This window comes from Manduca sexta, chromosome 11 (assembly GCF_014839805.1).
Source record: "Manduca sexta isolate Smith_Timp_Sample1 chromosome 11, JHU_Msex_v1.0, whole genome shotgun sequence".
In the NCBI taxonomy this organism is placed as follows: Eukaryota; Metazoa; Arthropoda; class Insecta; order Lepidoptera; family Sphingidae; genus Manduca; species Manduca sexta.
In genome coordinates, this window is record NC_051125.1 from 8,954,044 (window position 1) to 8,980,050 (window position 26,007).

At 38.5% G+C, this 26,007-nt stretch overlaps 2 protein-coding genes across 14 annotated transcripts in view; both read right to left on the reverse strand.

Annotated features, from left to right (window-relative positions):
• Positions 1-1,131: 1,131 nt before the first annotated feature.
• LOC115453085 (brachyurin) lies at positions 1,132-8,057 on the reverse strand. The gene is made up of 7 exons (XM_030181731.2): positions 7,843-8,057; positions 7,345-7,476; positions 6,088-6,241; positions 3,994-4,092; positions 3,441-3,577; positions 2,482-2,538; positions 1,132-1,296 (listed from the first exon to the last, which is right to left on the reverse strand). The coding sequence occupies exons 1-7, from the start codon at positions 7,981-7,983 to the stop codon at positions 1,177-1,179; spliced, it is 840 nt and encodes a 279-aa protein (XP_030037591.2). The 5' UTR covers positions 7,984-8,057; the 3' UTR covers positions 1,132-1,176.
• Positions 8,058-8,466: 409 nt separating this feature from the next.
• LOC115452540 (spectrin beta chain) overlaps positions 8,467-26,007 on the reverse strand; it is a 60,811-nt gene continuing 43,270 nt past the window's right edge. For 5 of the 13 annotated variants that reach the window (XM_037437469.1, XM_037437472.1, XM_037437471.1 and 2 more), the window contains 24 exons: positions 25,576-25,721; positions 25,277-25,400; positions 24,727-24,977; positions 24,380-24,539; positions 24,052-24,190; positions 23,642-23,823; positions 23,294-23,408; positions 23,011-23,135; positions 22,658-22,848; positions 21,344-22,506; positions 20,990-21,251; positions 20,544-20,748; positions 20,131-20,325; positions 19,740-19,919; positions 19,320-19,564; positions 18,918-19,141; positions 18,498-18,694; positions 16,458-16,605; positions 13,561-13,707; positions 12,902-13,045; positions 11,961-12,054; positions 11,468-11,647; positions 10,777-11,017; positions 8,467-9,793 (listed from right to left, as the gene is read on the reverse strand). In XM_037437469.1, the coding sequence (XP_037293366.1) occupies positions 10,810-11,017; positions 11,468-11,647; positions 11,961-12,054; positions 12,902-13,045; positions 13,561-13,707; positions 16,458-16,605; positions 18,498-18,694; positions 18,918-19,141; positions 19,320-19,564; positions 19,740-19,919; positions 20,131-20,325; positions 20,544-20,748; positions 20,990-21,251; positions 21,344-22,506; positions 22,658-22,848; positions 23,011-23,135; positions 23,294-23,408; positions 23,642-23,823; positions 24,052-24,190; positions 24,380-24,539; positions 24,727-24,977; positions 25,277-25,400; positions 25,576-25,721 (5,025 nt within the window). In that variant the 3' untranslated portion in view covers positions 8,467-9,793; positions 10,777-10,809. Of the gene's footprint in view, positions 9,794-10,776; positions 11,018-11,467; positions 11,648-11,960; positions 12,055-12,901; positions 13,046-13,560; positions 13,708-14,970; positions 15,034-16,457; positions 16,606-16,892; positions 17,742-18,497; positions 18,695-18,917; positions 19,142-19,319; positions 19,565-19,739; positions 19,920-20,130; positions 20,326-20,543; positions 20,749-20,989; positions 21,252-21,343; positions 22,507-22,657; positions 22,849-23,010; positions 23,136-23,293; positions 23,409-23,641; positions 23,824-24,051; positions 24,191-24,379; positions 24,540-24,726; positions 24,978-25,276; positions 25,401-25,575; positions 25,722-26,007 lie in introns of those variants that run through there. The other 8 variants (XM_037437477.1, XM_037437474.1, XM_030181175.2 and 5 more) reach the window with 8 other exon arrangements.

Genomic DNA, 26,007 nt, shown 5'->3' on the forward strand with positions numbered 1-26,007 from the left:
TGATGCGAGATATGGTCATTGACTGTCGTATCGGTCGGTTTGGTGATGTAATATTTGTGCAAGTAAGGTTAGAGGCCCCTATTCCGTCTATATTGGCGAATACGTCTTTTTGCAATCACGGACGTTCTATTCGAAGGACAGATTAGATAGTCGTAAAGGTAAGAGTAAAAAAAAACCCTAATTTACCTTATAGCTATCAAAGCTCTTCTTAGATTAAAGCGCTCGAAATTGCAAAAAGACGGATTTACCCCTGTAAACGAAATAGGGCCCCTTGACCTTAAATCTGTAGTCAGTGATATTTCTTTTTATTTAATCGAAATCGCTACAGTTCTTAACAATACCTTATCTATTCAATATCTTTCCCCCAAAATCTCAAGATCTCAGTACGGCAGTAGTAGTACGCAGTGAGCCTCGGGATTCCATAAATTAAACGCAACTTTATAAATATTAAATGATAGAGTTTTAACTACATCGACCAAGATTTGTGTTACCAAAATACTTTAGTGCTCAAAATATGGAGAGTAGAGTTTTAAATCACGGTCTGCAATATTTTATTAATTTGAAATTAATATTATTTGATACTGTTAATAAACGGCCCAGATCAATAACGTCAAATTATGATTTTTTTTCGTTATTGCCTTAATAGGCTGTCGAGCAAGAGGTAGACATTCCTGATATTTGGACAGCGAAAGAGCAACAATAATCTGGGAAAAGAAAATATAATTAAAGTAAATTATACAACCCACACCACCAGCCGACAAAGTCTTTTTCTGCATATTATGTCAAATTCGTAATGAAAGAATAGGCTAGCGATATAAACACTTATTATTCATAGTTTTTGCGGATCCATTTTTTGTGAGTTTAAGTTGTGATTTGTGTGTTTTGAGGCGGATTCGAATAAAAAGATAATCTATTATTTTATATCTTCTGATATTTTAATCATTTTACCTTTCCCCTATCGTATTTTTTTTGCGATAAATGGCGTTCCCCATACTTAGGTCTTATGTGAACTATAATTAATTCTTTATGTTTTTTTTTGTAAATATAAAAATGGATAAATCATTTTAATAGCATCAGCATAATTATAAAATAAAATAAAAAACAGTAGGTAAGGTAGAGAAACAAACCATACTAAAGGCTCAATAAAAGTATTTATTAAATTAAAAAGTAAAGAGTTCAATCAAGCTCAATGCCGGTGACTTCACTGATCCAGTCGAGATGTCGCTGGACTCTGGTGAACACTGAGGGCAGGTTGTCGTTACAACCACTGGAACTAACAAATGACGCGACGCCAACCTGACAAACAAGATGCATAATATACATTTCTTTTAATAGGGCATTATAGTATGAGCGATTTAACAATTATTCTATACGCAATGCTAAATAATAAGAAAAAGAAGCTCTATTGTGAAATCAGTTGTGAAAGTGGTTAAAAAATGGGCTAGAAATTCATATTTCAAATAATACAATGTGTAAAAATGAGCGCATAGTAGGGTAATCGTTTCTTCTCTTTCTATTGTGTGCATCGCAGTACCATGACGTCACAAAAATATTGTTGCGTCTCTTTCGTTTTTTGACATCTAACCCTTCCATCGGCTTTCAAAGGCTTATATATTGTGGCTTTTTCATCGGATTTTGATCGTGCTTGCTATGATAGATTTTAAATGACGAACATATTTATAAACTCAATTTGTCACTTCTTTTTAAAAATACGTTTCAATAAACCTTTATAGTTCAATTATCTTTTTACATCATTTTTGTCGTAAAATAAAAAAGTAATTCCTTTATTAAATCGTATAAAACATGTTTATTTACGTCAATTATCAACACGACATAACACTTATAATAAAATTGTCATAATAATATGACCCTCGCAATCAACGTACAAAATGTTCTTATCTTAATTAAAAATAATTATTATTGCAAATCCTTTGCTGAGATTGATTGTGATAACCATATAAACTATGTTAATGCGATAATGACAAGGTCCACGGGCTAGGAATCAAAGATATAAAGGCTTCCTACATTAAGGACGTGTTATGTGTTCGTATACACAATAAAACACACAAATTCAAAATGGCGATGTGAAGATGATGACTTGTTACCGAGAAATATTGCGCTATTGGAACTGACGGTTGCTAAAGTCAAAGAAAATAGATATAAAACTATTTTGGGATTTTATTATATCATAATTATACAGAAATATAAATTCTGAAAACTAGTTTCACTTCGATGTCTAACAGTCGCGTAAATATCAGAAATCATAGTAATTTAGTAGGTAAATATATTAATTACTAAAATACAAAAAGTTGAGTTTTCTACTTAATATTAAATTATATATTGTAAATCGAATTCCATTAAAAAAATAACTGTAGTGACATTATTTTGTTTTTTCCGTTTTGTTATTATATCTTAACACTCACTTTAAGTAACTCTACATGATATAAAAAGTATGTTTCATCATAGAATTTGAATACCAACCAATATAGTTTCCTCAGTGGCGTTGAAGAATATTGTCATTGGTCCGCCATTGTCTCCCTGCGAAGAGATGTTTTTAACATTAAAATGTGTTATATTTTGGCCTTTATTAAGCTGGTGTCAGACCAAGACCCACGCTAAAATAGCTTTTATTATTGTGCAACTTCGTTTTCGGGATAAAAAGGCAGTCAAAGTATTTAGAGATAATGTAGGTTCGAATTAGTGAAACAATAAACAGAGTCCGGTCATTAGAATCAGACTAGCGCGTTCAGACAAGCACATAAAAATAAACTATGTAATAGATAAATCAATTTTACTTTCTTTGATGTTTTTGACATAATCGATTACATAAATCCGCCATAAATCGCAATGAATTTTCAAATTGGAATGTTAAGGCGGCTATAATATATTTTATATATTTTTTTATTTGTTTGAATAATGAAACTTTCATCTTATTCAATTAAAACGTGAATCTTCAAGGATTGTAATCACATTTCATCAGGTCATCGATTTTTTTATTACTGTAAGAAATATAATTTTATTTACAAGATGGGTGTACCATGAAAGGCCATGCATGCAAAGTAAATCCCAGCACCTAGTGGTAGCGCGGCGACTGACGAGAGAAAATTCCAAGTAAAAATAATGCCAGCTTATTTGAAAGCAGATAAACACAGATTGATGTGCGAAATCGAGGCCCTCGGCCAATATAGCTGGTTTTAAACCTTGTGTACGGCGGTCACTATTCAGGCAGATACAAATATTCGACTACTAGCCTGTCACAATAATAAAGGACAACACTAAAAAAATGTCTATGGTCTATGTTTTCCTTCTTCCTCTACAACCAGTCTGTGGAACTGTGTTTAGGTTAAGACATTTCTTGTATTAAATGAATAATTAAAGTGTAAATTTGGAAATACATGTCTTTATTATCTCACAACCTATACTGATATTAAAAATCTTACCTTGCACGTGCCACCGCCCGACCCAAACCCGCATATAGTGTTCTCAGGGAGCTGATTAAAATAGGACGTGTTGCAGAGCGGGTCCGTCATCACCGTCATTAACTTCTCTCGAAGCGTCGGCGAGACGAATGTTATACCTAAAGAAATATTCACTTGTTAAGATTTCTCGTATGAGAGTTGGGTTACTATGACAGGTGTTTAAGCAATTTACTGGTATTTAACGGTTTAGACAATTGAGCCACTGACATGGGGCTGAGACAGGCATTTTTATGCAGTGGCGTGGGCGAAGTAGGGTCTTGCCCATGGCCTCGACAACTATTTTTCAAATCTATATGCTTTTCAATAGTAGCCCACCGCACATTTATATTTTTTCACTATTATAAATAGGTATATCGTGTCAAAGAATGTAAGATAAATTTATTAGGTACTTTTTTTAAACCGAAAGAAAAGGGGCCTCGCTGACACGACTTCGCCCACATCGCGCCATTTCTTCCAACAATAGTCGGAGATATAACACCCAGAACACCATTTTTATTATTTTAACGATTCTTACCTTCTGCAGCGATACCCCAGCCGGAAACAGTTGCGCCCAGGCCGGCAAAGTTAAACGAAACAGTACTCAGATACGGTAGGCGCACCATATCTATCGTATCTGCAACAATAGTTATAGCACCCTCATGACAACCTCCAAACAGTCAACTATGGCGTAATTAGCGTCTTAGTGCTCTTAAATATGCGCGTGCTGTTTCTCTTATTGAATTGATTTGTAAGAAAAAAGCAACACGTGCATATGTTTGAGTATTCAGTATTGATTGAACGCAATAGCGGCTTTGACTGATACGAGATCCTGGGCGGCAAATTTTTGGAAGGCCTTAATACTCGATTGCTGAAGCAGGGTATTGGTTTTTTGTGCCCTTTACAAGAGCAAAGTCCCTCGGAGCGTAAGACCTTGGGCGGTTGCCCCTAAGGCCTCCAATAGCTTTTATTAATAATATGAGGAATATTAATAATTATATGTATGTTTGTGTGCTGTCTTAGTAGCAGTGTACTGGATCAGAACCGAGAAGTTCTAAGTTTGATTTGATTTGTACTGTTTTTTCGAAATAAGTTTATTTGTGATTTTGGTACATCTTTATTTGGTAAGCACATAAGAACAGTACTATGCTAAAACTGAACCAATGTTTGTTTTGTGTAAACTGGTGATGCTCCAATGAATAGTAAATGAATAAATGAAATGAGTAACTATATGGAAGTGCACTGCATTGAAGTACTCGTATATTCTATAGACACGACGTCCATATTAACTATTTGTTCAAAATCTTAACTAAAATGGCAACCAACACGTCACTGTTATAAACAATTTATTCACTTGAACAACAAATAATTTTACTTATTTGACTAATATTTTTTATTCACATCCAGGTTTACACTGAGACTCGAGTTCTTATATTATGAGCGTCAATCCGTGCATAACCACACGCTGTCAATGATGAAATCATACTAAAGTTAGGTGTACGGATTGCAGTACAATTGAGTCGAACACAATAAGTGCACGGGACGCCACATCTAGTACGTTGTACATATATATTGATGGTACACGATAAGATAACACACAATGCATAAATAACGAATGTATGCAAAAAACTTTAAATAATAAATCATAGTTAAATTACCTTAATAAGTACCTAAACTATGAGAATTAAATAAATACCTGCTTAACTAATACGTAAATTAATAAAACTACTATGTAACTTGAATGATTTAAAAATTCTATAGAAATCTAAAATTGTCAACTGGCATAACAATGATTTAAAATCATAATATCATATTATAAACTTATGTGGGTATGCACATAACTTGAACTAATTTAAATAATATCATAGCACACAGACAGATATGTGTAATAATCCGATTAAGTTTAGATATATGTATTATCATAATAAGCTGAAATGAAAAATTATTATGACAATTTTGATAAGATACCATACCTACACTACTGATTTATTTTGTTTTAATTGTATTGATTGTGGACAAAAAATCTGTACTTCTTTTTGTTTTTATGACTTGATAATTTTATCATGAAATTCGGTAGGTGTGGGCTTGTGTACCTACCCATCTAATAATTAAATTAGTATTTTTAATTCCTAAGTATTATGTCATTTGTGAAACTAGAAGACAGCGGACTACCTTAAGTATCTTATGATGTATAGGTATGTAAACACCATAAGGGTTATTTTAATGCCAAAGATTGCCCATTGCATGAACAGAACCAAGCATGGAGGTTTTGGGTAAACCATAGTGATACCCAGGGCTTTTTTGTGGGGCACGCTGTGCCCTCAAAAGAAATTTCAAAAATAACGAAAAAACTGCTATTAAAAAGTAGAGAAAGAGAGGGAGGTACAAAAAATTATGAACTTACAACTTTCCAGAATTAGCTTCCAAAAAAGAAGGGACACAAAGGCCTGGTGATAACTATCTATTTTTTAGCGTGGTTTGACAAAAATGAATAAACTTCAAATAATTTGCTGAACGAAAGTTGTAGACCAAAATGCCTTAATCTCACTTTTATTTTAGATAAGTATTTTAATCCCATATCGTACCTAGTAAGTATTTAATATTTGAAATAGGTAGGGTATGTAACACTAACCCGTAACTTGTACAACATTGGCAAGCCGCAGCAGCGCGAGGTCATTGGCGAAGGTTTCAGCGTCGAAGTCGGGGTGTACCACCACCTCGGCGACGTTCACGATGCGGCGACCATTTTCATAACGGTCATACAGTAAGTGAGCGCCGAATATCGCCTGAAAATACAATCATTAATAACAATAAATGCTGCAATTTATTTATTACTACTCAACTACTACAGAATCACGGTGGAATATTAAATACCTATCTAATCAATTGTTTACCCAATTAAATCACTGCGTGAGTGGCGTGGTCGTATGACGGTACGACTGCAGTGCTGAGGTTTCGGCCTGGGGATCGAATGAGTCGGGTTGTGATATTGGATTTTTATTAGTCACTCATATAGGCCCACCCTTTATTACATCATGGGACGGAATACGCACGGCGAAAAGTGTTTGCACTAATTGCGCCTCTGCCTGCCTCATGGAGGAACAGGCTTGAGTGTGTGTGTGCATTTTTTAAACATAACACCAATTGAGAAGGTACTTAGGTTATGTCTATTTAGTATTTCAAAGTTAATTGTATAAATACAAAGCTGATACGAAATTAGTATCAGGTAGTGAAATAAATACCTATTTTTACTGAGTCATCTTTAGTAAGTATTTTTTACAGATTGTTACATTATTATTACGCGCATGTTGACTTCAATGATTCATTTTCATACATCCAAATCAGTAACAAAGCTACGTAATACGTCCGTTATCAAAAGTTAAATGATGTTAACGTTGAGGTAGTTCCAACCCTATATTAGGTATAAAAAGAAAAGCACCGAGATTTTACAATCAATATCGCCGTTGGCTATAAATAAAATTATCACAATTTTAACAAAATTTGTATCTAAGTGCTAAGTATATTGTAGGCACACGAAACTTGACAGTATTCTTCGGAATGGTCTCAAGGTTTAGTGTTACAGTTACACAGAAAGCCGTCGTGCTCTGTTACTTGACGTTACTTCCCGATTACTTTCCTCCGTATCGCCTCGCCCCTATCACATTTCATCCACTACCGCCCTATCCCTTCGCCTCTCTGACTCCATTCGCACTATTAAAAATCACCTACGCCACGAAGCAAATAATGATGCCATGACAATCCAAGAATCATTATGGGGTCGCTGCAAGTTTACTTATATACTTGGTTATATAGCTACTCACTATCAGCAATCGACATGACCTATTTTAAAGAAGCATACAAAAATCGGTAATGCGAATAAATTAAATACCTGAATGTAGTCCACTTCTTGCCCATCGTGGAAGCAGCAGTGCGCAGCCGTGATCACCCATTGCTGGTGGACGAGAGCTCCGCCGCAGAAACCAAGCTCGCCAGTCGTACCAACTCTCATGTATAGAGCTACCTAATCCCACCAGAACACGACAAAGGTTTATTTCAAAGATTTTTAACTAAACGAGGCAAGTTGTCTACACTATCCACTTGTGTCGGGGAACATAATATTATTAAGAACTTTGAATTGTTATTTACGTAGGGGTGAAAAATGCATTTTGCTTATGTCTTACCGATAAGAATAGACACAGTACCTACACCAACATCCTAGACCTACACAATATTTATAAGTATATATTGGCAAGCATAGCTATTGGTCATACAGTATATAATGGATAAAATAAACAAACCCTTAGTTTGACCCTTTGAATAGTAGGTAGTTTCTGACAATAGATTGTCTTCCCTTTACACCACCTTCAAACTGTTCACAACTACTTACTTGAAAAGGCCTCGTGTTAGGTTCTGTAATATCACCTCCAATTATTCTCCCGATAGATCTTCTATTGCAACCATTTCCTTGACATATTTTCTCTGCTCCGAACACAATAGGCAAAAGGAGAAATAAACAATATACTAACATTTTCACAAAATACTGACACGGTCTACGGTACGGATGCGCGAGAAAGTTTTATCTCGCTTCGTGAGTTTTCAGTGTAGTGATCTTTATCATACGATATCTTCATCCTGATATCGATAAGAAATAGGTCGATGATACGGGATTCCAGCTCTACGCACAAAGCAACGTATGTTTATTATTATTCTTCATTAATAGTTGCGTTATATTAACTGATAAGTTGTGCGTTATCATATCCGTGATATTCTACCACCAAGACAGTATGTACATATTTGTGATTAAAGTTACAGTATTTAATAGGTAAGCAACACCCACACAGGCTTTAGGTAAGTAGGTTAATTGGCGACAAAAACAGCGTTTCAAAGCCCAGAAAGAAGTTGCTTTTAGCGAATAGATATTATATTCTGTTCAGAATTCTATGAACCAAGGATCTAAATAGGAGAAAGCTACTGGATTCGTAATTGTTTTATTTTAAAGAAAACCACAGTGTTTATTTGAAAACATCATTTATTATATTTTCATCAAAAAAGTAAAATTTAAAAATAAAATATTTAAACATAGTTCGGCGCGCGTTAGTGTGAGAGCGCGGTGGTGTACGACGAATCTGACACACACACCACCATACCACCACACTAGCGCACCCCAACCATACCATATACGTAGACAGAACTAAAAATGTGTCATCGTTACATTTATAGATGTGTACTTTTGATATACGTATTGCATAGGAAGAGAAAAAAAATAACAATTTGTGAACATTGGCAGTTAAATTAAATATATATTTTTTTATTAATAAAAGACATTTTATAGAAGCACTTATGAGGCGTACAAGCATACTTACATCTTGTATTAATATAAATGTAGGCGGCGGTCTCGCTGGCCGCGTGCCGTCACCTGCCATCCCCTGCCGTCCCCTAGCGTCCCCTGGCGTCCTAACATCTACTGATGATATAAATGCGAGCGCTGCTGACGGACAGAGGGACCGCCGCCACTCAAGAAGACACTTTATGATGGAAATTAAATCTAATACAATTACGTAGCTTAAGTTACATACATCGTATTGCTCTTGTGTAGCAAAGCAGTCGATATGATTAAAACGTCAATCCACTGGGAATCCTATTGAATGTAAATGCGGTTATCCGATTATTAGCTAAGTTTACAATATCGAATCAGATAAATCTGTCAAATGACATCAACTTGGTCAAACATTTAAAAACATTTTCAAAGAGAAATTGAAACGTACGACATACATTTCTAGTTCAACTGAATGTACATTACACTAGCTCCATTTTATATATAAATAATTAAAATATATATATGATATTATATATATTTTCTCAATCTGAATTTAAACACTAAAAGTCATCTATTTATAAATAGCGTCGCATTTATAATTTTTATTTTTTTATTTTAAATAATATTCATTTTATTCAACCGTATCATAACAACTACACTTTCGCGGGACATACGTGAAGATGTAAATCTTATTTTAAAACTTTCGATACAGCAATCGAACAATAAATATACGTATAGACAAAGGCGAATTCAAACACTCAAATACGGAACAGTCTCAAATAACGTTTCTTTTTGTACGCAACAAAAATAATATAATGTTAGTAAGATTTAGGTCTGCCAGTCTATAGTGGCGCGGGTTCGTCGTTGGCAAAGCTTCGAGCAGCAAGCGTGTTGAGAAGGACGCGCCCGTCGACGCGCGCGTGCACGCTCGTACGCACGCGTACTGCACGCGCGGCGAGGGCGCCGCTGTCTCCGGCGCTGTCCGGCGCTCTCCGGCCCCACTCGGCCTCGGCTTCTTTAGCTGTGGAACCAAACGACAACTCATGTGCTTGTGTCATGTGGCGCGTGCGCACTGTGTAATTATCGATAAAGTTTAGGAAATTGCGTCAGAGTATTATATGAATATTAATTTTGAGTTTCATTAAAATTGAAAGTTTTAATTCCTCTCTACATTATTATATTATGATTACTTATGTCACAATTTTTTTTTTTATTAGTTATTATGAATAATAGTTACCACTTTTCATTTTATTTTATTACACAATATACAGATATTGTGTAATAAAATAAAATGAAAAGTGGTTGGAAGAGGTTATTTGTTTTTCTAGACGCAATACCTTCTATTATAACCTAATAACAAAATATAGAATACCCATCCCTGTGTTAGTAGTAATTATACATGCAATCCAAACTTTTTTGACGTGAAACCTATATTATAAACATAACAAAGTTAGTGTTAAAGTACATGCAAAAAATAATGTTATTTAATATTAACTGTGATGAAAAGCTTTGTTACTTGTTAGTGAATTTGACTTTCATGAATGATACAGCTGTGATATTTTGTGACCGTTACATTAAATGAGGTACTTTAAAAGTGTTTAAGTTATATTTATAAATGTGATATCCAAATACCATCACGCACACTTACAATTGACGTATAAGAAAAAAATCCGATATTTTTAAAATATATGGTCATTTTTTAGAGACCAAAATATATTATTTTCGCAGTCTGAAACTTCGTATGATTACATCAAAAGGCAAAATACATTAATAGAAAGATGTGCAATGTTCCCTCTAGTCAGTACAGGTACAGTACATGACTTGCACTTTATACATTGTTCTTGCAATATTTATTGGTGTTTAAAACCATACTTCCAGTTTGTGTCTATATATTATAGTGCAGTGTTGGAAGCGATTGTTTTATATTGCCAGTAACAGCGAAGAGGCCGGGCCGGGCACACGGTACAAGTTCCCTCCACCGCGCGTGATCGTAACGTTACACACATGCGTCATGCGTTGGGTAGAGTAGTGGGAGCGCTAGGGCGCGTATAGCGAGGTGAGGAGCGTGACTGACTTCTTCTTGAGCGTGAAGAAGGAGCGTCGCTTGGGCTCCTGGTTGGCGGGCGCGGGCAGCGTGTGCGAGCGCGCGGCCGGCGCCAGCGTGCGCGCGCGCAGCGCCTCCAGCCACCACGACATCTCCGCCTCGTCGTGCGCCTGCAGCAGGAACTCCGCGCCCGACGACAGTCTGCGCACACACACACACACACACACACAACATTAAAAACTCATACTCATTTAAACATAGAATTCTAATTGTCTTCATAATATTATACCGTAAATATAAATATTTCAAATTTACATTTATATAATAGACTGCTTTGGTGACGCAGTTGAATTGCCTGCGCGAAATGACATCACCCAAGATCCAGGGTTTCAATTCACAGTCTAACATTGATATTGAATTTTCTATTCTGTATCAGCCCAAAATCTGAAATTTTTCCACGGCATGGCGATTGACTCGTCTCCTAACCCATCATGAGACAAACATACACTCGACAAAAAATACGTGACCTAATAAAGATAATGGCGTCATATGTATTTTAAATTCATACACTAATATTCTACAAAAACTGCTCTACAACTAGGATGAATATTTACTTCCTTTTTTTGTTTATTAATAACACTCCATTCATACCTGAGCCGGAACACGTGCTTCTTCTTAGTGTAGTTAGCAGCGACCTCGACGACGGCGCCATTAAGGTCCAGAGGAGTCTCACCGCGCCAATACTGCTCGGGCGACGCCTTGTACGCCTTCTGGTCCTTGTAGAACGACATGCGCCCGTCCTTGGCCACCACGTACAGTTTATCCCACGATCTGTTGATATCAATTTGTATAATTCATACTTCTATAAGGACAGCAAAAAATCCGCAAAGTGACTCCTTTTCACAAATCACTATTGCAATTTGGGCAAAACAGAATATTTCAGTATAATGTAGGCCAACGAAAAACACACTTCTCAAAAAATCGACGTTAGGTATATTTGGACTGCATAATATCTCTCATCGAGGGCTACTAATAAAAATAAAATATCTATACTAAAAAGCATTTGATTGAGAAGTTTTTGTGTGGTCTCCTACAATAAATAATTATATAAGTACTATACCTTATGAATTTGGTATTAGCTTACCTGTTGGAAGCCCGTTTCGCGGCGGATTCCCACTCGTGCTTGCGTACGAGCGTTCCCTCGACGCCTTCGTCCTCGCTGGCGGGGCTGGCACCCTCTGTCATAAGGCACGCCATTACATATGCAAAAACAGACTGGAGTCTATTGTGCATGTTGTGTCAATATCGACATTTATACCCCCTTCTTAAGATGTTTTATTTTTATTGGATAAAGTATAAATCAGTATAAATAAATACGGTACTTAAAACCCTGCAGATTTACTTTATTTTATTTAAACAGTAATATTTGTATAGTAGATTAAATTATCGATAAATGTCGATAAAGACAACGCTATGCAATAACAGACCCCAATCACTATCCCCAACATAAAACATAATCATCGTTTCCCTATACTTTTATGTTCCTTAATCGGTATTTGAAACCATAAATAACCGATATAAATAAAAGATCTAACAGACTAGAATTCTATCGAATTGGAAGTGATTGAAAATTGTAAAGGTTCATTCCTCTAGGCGTGGTTTGATACGCAGTCTCGTTCGTCGAAGCTGTAGGCGGTAACTGAATGAAAGCCATTCTTATAAAACGTGTTTATTGCATCACACACACGCAATAATCATGCGCTAACAACACAACAGCACATATAAAGCGAACGTCGCGATTACAATATGGCAATCGACTGTTGGGGATGAAAATATATTTCATATTTAAAAAAACAATTTTATTTAACAAAGAATATCTTATTTTTCCAAAAGTTAAACAAATTAATTATATAAAAGAATAACATTGTAAAGATCCTTTTGAAAAAACTTAATTTCTTTATAAACTTTAGCTCAATAGCGTTTGTTAACTGCAAATAAAATATCACCTTTATGTTTTGAACAAAAGTATGGTACACAATAATCATCCATAACAATTCATCCAGAACAATCAAATACCACGAATACCTTCGTCGTCGCTGTGGTGGGATCCGGCGAGCAGTTTCTTAGCCGTGCGCCATCGGAAACTCCTGAACGGTGACTTGCTTCGTGACCGCGACTTCACCTTACCGGAAGTCGACGGTGTCGCCGGTGTGGAGCTCGTCCCGGGCGCTGCACGCGGCAGGGATCGGACAGTAGGGGGTGAGGAATAACGGAGGGGGAGTTAATAAAAAAAATGGTGATCGGAATGGGGGTTAAAGGAAGGGCAGAAAACAAAACATAATTCAAAGCAACATAAAAACAAAAATTGCGCCGCAGCAAAAAAAACAAAAGCTTCAGTCATGCCGACATGTCTCTTAACTAACAAAAACACAGTCGTTACGCACTAACATGCAGGTAACATACACAGATTAGATTCATTGCAACGGTGACTCTTCTGTTACCAAAAGTTAAGAAAGTTATTTTACTGCAGTTATGGTTCTAATATGATCCGCTATTAAAACGTAAGAATTATTAAGTTTTTTTAGGTTAATTTAATTGCAATTGAACAACAAAATATTCTTAATGTACTAAAAATATGCATACACAAAATAACATCTATTTTGAAATTCATTACGTTCAAATTACAACCATAACTTGTGTGTAAATAAGTATCAAAATACATATAGTTTGTCTACAATACTCACTGGAGAGGCGTGCGGGTTTGACCGGCGTCTGTTTCGACGTGGACGGTCGGGGCGGGGAGTCCGCGGGCGGGCCCGCCGGCGCCGGCGCGGGCGACGGGGGGTGCGGGGACGAAGCGGGGGCGGGGGCTGGGGCGGGGGGGCTCGCCTCTGCATGCACACGGCTACGTGCTAGTTACGGCTACACTACGTGCATTACGTACATGCTACGTACATACACATGCTGCCACTATGCGGGCGTATCGAACGTAAACTAATACGTTATGTAAACAACAACGGACTCTATATAGCCGAATGTGTTTGTTGTAAACAATTGTTTTCTAGTAACGGATACGCACGCATAGCTGTTATAAGTAAATAAATTAACAACATTACATGCTACAAATACAGTGTGTTTCAAATCTACGTTCAGAGTTATAGAAAGTATTATTATTCTGTTCCTACATTGCTTCCTACAGATACGTTACTCATAATTTGTCCCCGAATGATAGTAAATAAGAATGATAAGCGGTTATAGTCCCATGTAATATATTGTTAAAGCAATTTCGATGAAAACTATTGTTGTATTATCCATACACCCAAAATATATTAAAATATAAACTTTCCTTGAATAATTGGTATATGTATCCCCTTGTAAAATATAGAACATAGTTCTTTTATTTAAGTCAAGTATTAAAGGCAAGTATAAAACATAAAAAAGCTATAAAGCCGTGCATAAAATAAATATATAGCAAGAAAGTTAAGCAAGTAGTGTGTAGGTAACATATACCTACCTTAGTTGAAGACAGCTTCGTAAAGGAAGACGATAACACTTAGAACGTAACGCTAGCATAGTCGAAGGACTAAATGAGACGAAAGACAGACATAAAGAGGACAGAGTATCAAACCATCACCGTGATTAGCTTTAGACGAACATATAAAATAAATGGGATACATTTCACGTAAAAAGTATAGTGAGATGATGTAATTGTGATCATGAACGTAGGTAAGGTATGCATGATGAGAAATAAAACTTCTATCTTTGCATTGATCGAGTTGTTGAAGTTTTAAACCTCACTTAAGAAATGTTTAATAATGACAATGATCAAATAAATAAATCGACATATATTACCAGCACCCTGTATAGTGATCTAAATAGTGTGAGATGGAACATAGAAATCGTGCGACAAATAATATTGTGCTCGGTTCTAAATACGATAGATAGCCTAAATAGCCTACGCTAACTACCCCCGTGTACAACAAAGCTTCCGAATTACAAAGCTTGGAACATTAATCACAGTTATTGTCTACCCAGTGGCGTCTCCTATTCGAGCGCGGTGTCACCTTACAGTAATATTATACCCCTACAACTACCGTAGAAGCTCATGCCAACAACCGATAAGATTAGACGGTAGTTCAAAGCGCTCATGTTACCTGGCTGGGAATGCGGTCGCTCTTGGGCCTTCTCAGCCGCTTTAGTGGACGTTCTCCTTACGACTACACGTGTGCATGTGTGGACAACACATCGGTAAGTAAGTGGCCCTTTTGTCACGCACAAAATACTCGATCGACCAACGAATGGATCATATCCCGTTGTAATATGGATTGATATCGATTGACAATGCCATCTAGTGGTCGTGGAAGCGAATATTTCGTTGGTCGACGAGCAAGCGAGAGAAAGGTCTTGAAAATTCACACATAAAGCGGCAAGCGTTGCCGTAAGCTTTATCTTTGTGAATTGTGTATTGTATTAATGTTTATAAAACATAGTATCTTTCTAATTTTATCGTTTTTTTTATTGAATTATATTTGAAATTTAGAGAAACGGGACACGACAAGTAGATTGTACAAAATAAACGATAAAATAAGAAAAAAATTTAACGCTATATGTACGAGTCTTGTAACGTAATTTTTGAATATAATTCAGACCAACTGTTGGTATTTCCTGTAGTAAGGACAATTACAGAGTTTGTGTTTTATCGCAATATGCAAGCAGCATACCTTCTTTGATTTGTGTCCATGAAGGTTAGAGATTTTTGTCTTTCAAGTTATATTGTAAGTGCTAATAGACATTACACATGCGTGCTTACATTGCAATTGTGACATAGAGTGATGTTATATTTTGCTTTGCGTTCTGTTTTCATATGTCATTTAAACTAAATCATTTTCAATCTGTGTCTGATTAAATAAATGAAGTCTTGTATAATTTTGTAATAAAGTAGGTAAAACATAACTTACTCAAATAAATAAATATCGAACTATAAATATGTAATAAAATCATTGCTTTTTAATAATTTTGGACTAAACAAATACGACCCGAGGATCCATGTCGTTTCATCACGATGATTGTGATTGGTCGACACACCAACTGATTGATCAATGATAATGAAATTACACGGAGTCTAGTGTCGTGTTTAGTCACATTCAACGGGAGCTGAGCGTGAATCAAGATAGGCTAGACCACAGACCCAACATTCGGTGCAAAAATTTGCGTAAAACGCAGATATTTGCCTCGGGTTCAATATCTGGAGAAATTGAAATCTATCGTAGTTTCTAACACTCGGCTTGTTTTTTTACCGGCCGTATTGTTTTATTTATAATAACTCTTATATTTTTCTTAAAAAATTTTAATATTCAAAATGATAAAAATAAGTAAGTTATGTTTAACCATGTAGATTTTTTTTTGCAAGGACGTTTGTTAGACTTATATGGCTCTTATGTCGCTCATCGACCTTTCAATACATACTGCATGAAAGACATTAACCAAAATATTGATCTAAGTAGATAAATACCATCAGCATTTGCCTTCATTTGGTTATATCAAAACATATAAGGCACCTAACCGAAACCTAATCCTGTCGTAATGAAGTACATATCGTAACGGGTGTGGCCGTGTATAGTTTGTAAGAGATGTGTCGTACCTTGCGGCGGCGGCTGTTCGTGCTGCGTGTCGGTGGCGTCGGGCTGGTCGGCGGCGGCGGCGGCGGCCTCGGCGGCCTCCCGCTCGCGCTTCTCTCTCTCCGCCGCCTCTGCAGCTTCCTGGCGACGCTTCATCTCCTTCACTTCGAACTGTAGAGAAATACTACATTAGTAACGGAGCTGGTAATATTGATATAGATAGTTGCGATGGTTAGTTTGCCCTGCGGTCTAGCGTTAAACGTATACAATTATTAATATCTGTTATCTAGTCTTACTTTCGAAACGGGAGTAATTATAACAAATATATAAGTATAAGTTCTTTCAAAAATATTTTATTTTTATTTTATTGTCTGCTTGATTACGTAGTGACGAAGAAGGAAATTATCGACTTTTTTATAATCTATTAACTAATACTTATATGTAACAAAAATATTTTTACTTGTACAACGAATCTAAAACATTTTTTTGAAGTGCAGTAAGCTCAAGCTATACACAATAAGGCACATGCAATAAACACCGGACACCACACTTACACCATCCAAGTAGTTAAAATACCATGCACCTTCGGGGCCCAGGAGGTTACGGGTTTGGGACAACAAGAGCAAGGAAGAACTCAAAGGTATCGTCTTAACCTCCTTCCCTAAATCATTGATCGCCTTAGTACTACTCGTCAACCCCGGCATAGAGAGCACGGCAACCTCACCCTTAATATCTGAGTCTGTTGACCTAATTTTCTTTGATATCTTTTTAATAATACGTTTAAGACTATTTGATTTAGAGGAACCACTTTTCGACCTTAGCAACGATACATTCGGGTATATGTATTGATAGGATAATCGTTGCCAGAGAATGAAATCTATGCACGCTAACGACATATTAGGCTCTTCGATATTATCTGGGAACTCGAAGAAAACTGAACTATATATTTCAGGAGATAAAGGTGATTTTAGAGGCGACATCGGCGGCGTGCTTGTCTCTGATATAGTCGATAAACTTGTTGTAGTCACGACATTCCACAGGTACGAATCATTTTTCGGTGGGGGTTTATTTGAGTAATCTAAAGTGAGATTCCTTGCCCTGAACTTTTCAGGCAGTGGGTACTTATTGCTATTCGTAATTATTTCCTCTACTACTTGGCTGACGGGACGTTCGGGTTTGTTAGGGACGTTGACAGTTAATGGGGGATTCCTGCGGGACACAGGCGGGTGTTCGTACGTGAAGGTAGACTCGTCATAAGTTTCCCAAGTATCTGGTTTGGGCCACAGTGACGTCTCACGCTGTTCAAGCTAGTGAATAGAAGAGTGAAATTAGAATCAAAGTACACCATTCCAACAAGCATAGTGCAAATAAATGAACTGTTGTGTTGGTAGTTAATGTAAGAAAAATAAATGAAAAAACTAATTGATTGTTTTTTTTTATACATTGACAGTGAAGTTTTACCAGTGCAATTTTCAAAAAGTTTACTTTTGAAGAGTGAGAAAAAATATGATATAAGCACACGCAATTAAATATTTAAAACAGCATTCAAGTTCCCAAATTACTAATAAAGGTAAAAAAAATACCTACGCACTGTTACAACTTTACTGACGATATTGGTTTATAATACGTATGTACACAATGACCTGTTTAAGCATGCAAGACATCCACAACACTACATCAAACCAATGCATTAACTAAAACCAATTTATTAAACTAAATATACAAGCTGCCAGTGATAACTACCTCGACAATATTATGTTTTATCTCAATTATTAAAGCACAATCACACCTCGTATACATTATATAAGTAATAAAAAAATGCGCAATATCGATAAACCCGCACAGTTTAACTAATTATAACATATCATGTAACTTGCAGAATAATGGCAGTACTTGCTGTATCTGTATTATTTGGTCAATTCGTTAAAAAAGTTTATCATAATATATGCAAAAAAATCCAAATAAAAAGTTAGTTTCAAACAGGAAACATCTTTTTTTGGCAGTACCCCCTCGGCCCATCGATAATTAGCGATGTTTGTATGTAATTCTAGCAGCCCACTTACCGTAGTGAGGCGCTGCAGCGCGCTGAACCTGTCCTCCTGCGCGGCGGCGGACTTCTCGAAGGCCTCGTGCTTCTTGATGAGGCTCTCCACCTCGTCGATAGTATGGCCGAGCTCCTGCGACATCAGGTACGGCTCCTGCGCGATCAGCCACGCCTCCGCCACCGCCGCGTCGCGCGCGAACTGGTACACCTCCAGAACTGGGGGACGGATGCGTTTGAGTATTGGTTAAAATAAATTAGTTATTTCACCACAATAATACCAAGTTATGGAGATTAAGATGTACAAATTATTTTTAAAAAATATATTTATAAAGGACTGTAAAAATAATTCCTAAAAAATAAAACCTAAGCAAATCTTACTAACAATAAAAAAAACACTGTCGTAGCGCTTAAATCTTATCGATATTAAATCGATACTCACTAAGCTGCAAGTTCTCCCAGCGCTCCTCCCAGCGGCGCAGTAACGCGTTGCGCTGGTTGGTGAGCTGCAGCAGCTTGTCTTTGATGTCAGCTGACGCGTAGTGTTGACGCGCCAACAGTTCTTTGCCGAGAGAGATGCACGCTGAGAAATTGTCCTCGCGCGTGTCGATTTCCGCTTTTAGAGATTGGTGGTTATTCATGAGGAGTTCCACTCCGCTTACGTCTCTGAATGTTAAAAAATAATAATAGTTTTATTGTCGATAGAATAATCTAAACCTATAGAAGCAAAGATTACAAATAGTTTACAAGGAATATGTTCAGCAAATTACAGAACTTTGATTTGTTCCTAAATTATAGTAGCTAAGTAATTAATAATTTAATTAGAAATCCACATTGGACTGACCGAGGTTTCTCTCCGGTGTTCATCTGGCGCACGACGTCGTCCATCCAGAGCGTGAGGTTGCGCACTTGGTTGAGGAAGCGGTAGAGGTCGTCGGCGTCCTCGAGCTTGGCCTTGCGCGCGGCGCAGGCGGCGTGCAGCGCGGCCCACGCGTCCGCCACCTCCGCCTCGCGCCGCGTGATCTCCGCCGCCTTGTCGCCCGCATACGACGCGCCCAGTCGCGCGCACTCGCTGGAGATCGCCTCCACCTGCATCGACACACAGTACACACGTCACGATCCACACATTAATAACTTAAAAAGTATCCCATAAACCTGCAATTAATAGGTTTTCAAAATAACAAAAATATATCGTTCATAATAATGTCAATAATAATGCTAACGATAAAGTATTAGATAAGCAATCCCCAGCTGTAAAACATACCTGCTGCTGCAGCGTGCTGAGGTCCTGCATGAAGTTGTAGTGCTTGCGCTGGAGCGCGCCGACGCTGATGGCGTCGCGGCCGAGCTCGTCGCTGACGCCGCGCGCCTTCTCGTTGACGCGCTGCAGCGTGTCCTTGCAGTCGTGGAAGTACTTGTGCAGCTCGCGGGAAGCGGCCAACATCTACACACGGAAATAGTTATCGATAAATTATTTTACAGAAATGGGCAACATCGACCAAATAATAATTACATATAACAATAATATAACAATAAAATAATTAAAATGACAAAAATCATAGTTCAGATTATGTAATTATTCGAATGATGGCGAGAAATTAGCAAACGTTTCATTGTCTTAAAAAAGTGGAGTGTAACCAAAAACCCCACAGTACCTGAGTCCTGGTCTCGATAAGCTCGAGCAGGTCTTGCCAGGTCTCCTTGAGGCCCTCCTTCCATTGCGCGATGGTGGCGTTGTCGGAGTGGCCCATGGCGATCATCTGGTCGGCTATGCGCTCCGCCGTGGCCACGCGCTCCGAGCCCACAGATTGGGTCTCGCGCGCGAACTCCTTGAAACGCTCCCAGAGAAGCTGAAACATAACAATTCATTAGTTACATGGTTCATTCTTCAGCACAGTACAATTTTAACGATTGTCAATAATCGGTTACCCACAAAAACAATTAAATTTTTTCCCACTAAGCAAATTTATTTTTATTTTACATTAAAGTTCACTTAAACTATTTAGGTATCGATAAAAATCACTCTTCATTATACTACTCAACCGAACTTTACTAAACCAATACCAACCGTAACATGGTCGTAGTCTTGCCCGAGCTCCTGCGAGCTGGCGACCAGCTCGCGCTCGGTGATCCACTGCTCGAGGTCGTCCACCTCGCGCGACAGCTGGAACAGCCGCAGCGCCTCGTCCAGCTTGGCGCGTCGCTCACCGGCCAGGTCCTTCAGACCCGCGTACAGTTTGTCCACTTGCGACTGTTTTACTGAGATTTGTTCGCTAAAATAAAAATGAATTAAGTAATCTCCTTATTTATAACATGCATAGATATTGTGTAATGATTTATTTTTGTGATAAGAAAACTCGCAAAATGTTTGCACTATACAAATATTAATATGTATTTATATAGAATCACATATCAAATATGTTTTGCTTGGACGCTACCTAGGTATATTGTTATTCGGCAAACTATATCTAATTTACAGACGATTGTTACTCAACTATTAGCCTGGATACATACCTCAATGGATGCTCCTCGCTAGTCAACTGCCGCACCGTCTCTCCCAACTGGCGTATAGTCTGCGCGTAGTCATCGACCGCCTGCTCTAATATCTCGTGCTTCTTCATGAGGTTCTGTGCAGAGATTTCGTCCTTGCCGCGGTCCTCGACCATCATGTACAACTCCTGTTCGCTCATCCACGCCTCCGCCTCATTGGCATCGAACAAGTACTGCTGTGCCTTCTCCCATTGGGACAGGTTGTTCTTGCGTTGCTCGATGGCATCTATGAAATTAGATATATCGATTAGCAATGGAATCGGTTGAATAATAATCTGGTAATTATTAAAGATGAAAAAATCTTTCAATTATGCTCACCCTTAAGTTCTCGCCACCTCGCGGTAAGTTCATCGATAAGCTGCTTGAACTCGGGCGCTGCCTCGTGTCCCTCGTCAATCAGCTTCTGTCCATTGGAGATGACGGTCAAGATCCTGGGTTCGTGATTGTCAGTCTCCGTTTTCAACGACTGGTTCTTCTTCTGAAGCATTTGTACGTTGAACAACGAGTTACCGTAATCGGTGCTAGTAGCTAGCGGCATCTTCTCGTGGATCCACAATTTCTCATCCTCGATATCGCGACGGAACTGGAATGCTTCCTTCTTCTTCGCCAATTGGCGTTGGCGCTCCAACAATGGAGCCTTCAACTGCTCGAATCTCTGTTCGACGCACTTTTTCTTTTCCTTGATCTCTTCCATCTTATCGGGCACGGTCTTCTGCAAGTATTCAGCCTGAGTCTCGAGCTCGGTGACTTGCTTGGCTTTGACCGCCATCTGTGTTTCGATCATCTGCTGTTTCTGCATAAGAATGTTTACAGAAGCAAGGTCGGTGCCAGTGTCTGTGTTCTCGATTTGCTTTTCGAGTTCGTTCATCCACGAGTCGATGTCGTCGCAAGTCTGGTGCAGAAGCACTTCCCTGTTGGCATCGAACAAGCGCTCGCCCTTTTCCTTGGTTGTTGTCTGCAGGTTTTCAAACTGGTCTTGTAGTTCGTGCATTTTCGGTGAAATGATTTCGACGAATTCGGGTTTCTGTTTCATGAGCTCCTCAGCAGCGTTCTGAACGGCGAAAAGACGCTCCTTGTTAGCGGCAATTTCGGCTTCGAAGGCTTGATGGCGGGTCCATTTAGAATGGATAGTCTTGGCGGAACGGTATGTGTCGTCTTGAGCGGTGACATTCTTCTCCTGCACCCATTCACCGAGTTCGTCACAATCCTGAAGGAATTGGTGGAGCTGCAACTGGTCTTGAAGTTTCTCCATCTGTTGCAAAGCCTTCTCGCGGTTGGCATTACGCCTGGCCTCGATGCTTTCGGCCTTGCGCTGAATCTTATCGGCATCGAAATGTCTCTCTTCGACCAGACGGTTGGCGAACTGCACCACGGAGTTGATCTTATCGTCGTTAGCTTCCATGGTAGTGAGGAAGGCCTCATGTTCCTTGATCAAGTTTTCGGCTTGTTCCAAGTTGGTCGGTGGTTCGGTCTTTGCTAGCCTGTAAAAAATAAAATAATATGAGTCTTGCCTAACCTCAAAACTATCGACTTTACTAGACTTAGATTATTATTTTTCTTATTATACTATTTTTGTGAGATCTATATCAAATTCCTATACTGTATCAATAGCATATACGGAATCTATCATACCTGTGCTCCTGGTGAGACAGCAGCACCTCAGCCTGTCTCGCGTCGCGCTGCAGCAGTTGCAGCTCGAGGCTCTGTGCGAGGAGTTGCTGGCGGTTCTCCCACATCTGCTGCAGCTCGGCCCAGCCCTCGCGCAGGGCCTTGAGACGCTCGCGCAAGAACATGTACTGCGGGTCGTCTTGCGTCGATGGCTCCTAGAATATAGCAGTATATATAAAAAATCTTTTTAACCATCGTTATCATCGTTTAATTAAAAAAAAAAACATTAAAGGAAATACTATAATTCCACGTATATGTAAAGTAAGCGCCCCAAATGAAATTGATAACGATTTGTAAAATAAACACTTGATACTAACGGCCGTGATCTTCTCTCCGTACTCCATCATCTTGGCGTACTCGTCCTTGTAGTTGTCGATCTCCTCCTTGATGGTCTGGTGCTGCGATAGAAGCTTCTCAGCCTCGGGCAAACTCGATGGGGTGTCTAAAAACAATACATTGTTGTACAACATGTTGCATTTGAACAGGTGTAGGTAGATATAATCGACATATATTTTAAAGAAACATACGAGGAAAAGCTCTCGTCTCAAAGTAATAGAGTTCAAAAATGTGATAAATCTTTGATTAGGCTTTAGTAATTACCTTCAGAGGCCACGTCGGTCTGAGTCTTGGTAAGCCAAGCCTGGAAGTGGTCCACTGAGCGCAAGAAACGATGCAAGTCGCCGGCCTCTTCCAATTTTGCATCCCGTTCTTTGAGCTATTATGATAAATAAAAACGATGTATTATTATGTTTATTTACACAAAATACTTCGCACTGTGGATCTACTAACATTAAACCAACTAAGACAGAGAGTAGTGTTATTATTTTTTATCTAATTAAATCATTTTGCAGTTTATTTCAGCGATAGATTCTTTTTTAAGGACACAAAGTATTAGAAGTTTTAAATATTCAACACTAATAATCTCTGATCATATTATACAATACTGACCATCTGCGTGAGCTGATCCCAGTTCTGGTTGATCTGGTGCACGCGGTCGCGGATGAGCTGCGCCTCGTCGGGATGCTCGTCTTCGATGGCGTTGGCCTCGCTCTCCAGCGACGAGATGCGCGCCTGGATCGCGGCCAGGTCGCGCTCCATGCCCGACAGGCGACGCTGGAGCGTCATCACGCCTGCAAGCCATTGTCGATATTAACTACTCGTTTTTAATGATGATTCTCCCATCTAAATATATTTATACGGTATTTAAAAGCAGCATTAATTAAATTTATGTTAATGAGAGGTAAATACGAGTCCATTGTTCGAATCGATAATATCGATATTAGTCATCAATAAATATCATAATCTTATAACCCCTTGTCGTATAAATAGTATTAACACAAAGCAACAATTATTATTACCGTTGAGGTCCATCTCGAGGTTGTCAGTTTGCTGCAGAATCCTCTTCTTGTCTTCGATCCATGAGACAGTCTCGCGGCACTCGATGTGGAATGTTTGTACGCCTTGAGCGGATTTAAGGTCATCTTTCTTTGCTTCAGCCTGTGATCCAAAAGACAATATTTAATACAAAACATACATAATTGTGATATGTAGATCAAGACTTTAAACAGGTAAATTATGCTTTCCAAAATTGGAAAGTAAAAGATGTGACGGTTATCAATAGATTGCAAAATCAAAGGGTACACATTATCACAATACTAATGATGATAATTCTGGAAACTACGGTACCTTTTCACGGAGCGAGGACCAAGCGCTGTTGAGTGCGGCCTGGCGCTCCTGTATGCGCGCCGCCTGCGGGTGCTCCACATGGATGAGCTGCCGCGCCAGCTGGTTCACCACCGCCACGCGAGACGCGTTCGCGTTCATCTCCTTGTCGAACCCATCGTATCTGTCATATAAGTTGGTTGTAAGTTAAAAGCTAAATATTGTCTCCTCAAACAAATGTAAAGTACACGAAATTGCAGTTTCTGAATTATATATTTCATTAATTGTATACCTGACATAACAAATCAGATTAAAAATCTAGCGCGGTGCCAGCTAACGGAACGATGATAGTGGATACCTGGCGAACATACCTGTGTTTCATAATCTCAACATCGTCGATATCCTTGGGCGGCAGCATGGTGTCGAGCATGCGGTCCTTCTCCGCGATCCACTGGTCGGCGGCGTCGGCCTCGGCCAGCAGCTTGAAGAGCGAGAGAGCGTCGAGCAGGCGCTGCTTGCGCAGGCGCGCCAGCTCGGCCAGCTCGCCGTGGCGCGCGTCGATGGCGCCCAGCCGCTCGCGCACCTCCGCGCTGCTCGCGTCCTCCGGGCTCAGCTCCTGCGCCTGCGCACACGCACACACATTATAGTCTCAACACAAAAATAAAAAAAAAACAGGTTAAATTGTGGATAATACATTATGAAACATTTTTTTCAACCGACAACATTAATTTTAAAACAAACAAAGAGATATGGCGCTATTAAAGCATTTTTTTTTTATTTTCCTGTCCTGGTCCGCTTTCTATAACTTCCTTGTATATAACAAGACAACTCTAGATAGAGCCATCATATTTTTTATCCCAACAATGTTCCAAATGGTTTATTACAAATAGAAAAAATATACATTTTAAAAGACAAATATACCTGTTGCTTCAATTGCTGGATGACGTTGGCGTAGTTCTTCAGTTCGTCGGTGACATCCTTGTGCTTCTTCAGCAGGCTCTGCACTTGAGCCTCGTCGACACCGGTGTCTTCCGACGATACCAATCTAACAACAAACATTACATTAAAGCACATAATATAATAACTATAAGCAGCTAAATATCCGTATTCCAGTTAAAGGTTTAAAAAAAACTTAAATTTTCCAAAGCATAGTATTCAATAAGTGTAATAAATAAAGAAAATTTATTTTCATACAATTTAAAAAATAACCATAAAAATACCTGAGAGTATCGAGCATCCAGTTGTCGATGTCGTCCGCGTCGGCGAACAACTGGTGGTAGCGCACGGCTGCGTCTAGACGGTTCTTGCGCAGCGACACCAGGTCCAGGAGGTGGTTCCATTGGGACAGAATGTCGCGGAGACGGTCCTGTGTACAATATTTTCTTATAAGACTGGTTTCAAATACAATTATAGTGTAGGTCACCTAACAGTAAATTAATATTATGATAAATCGTTCATCATCGTGTGAGATTAATTGTAGACACCTTAGATCGTGACATAGTATTTATATAAAACTACATAATAATTAAAATAAAATGTTTATATTGACAAGCTGATTTTTGACAATAGGGGAAGTATCACCTGTTGAAGTAGACTGAGCTGATTTTAACACTAAAGATAATTTCTGTTGTAGGAATGAAGGGTTACTGGTA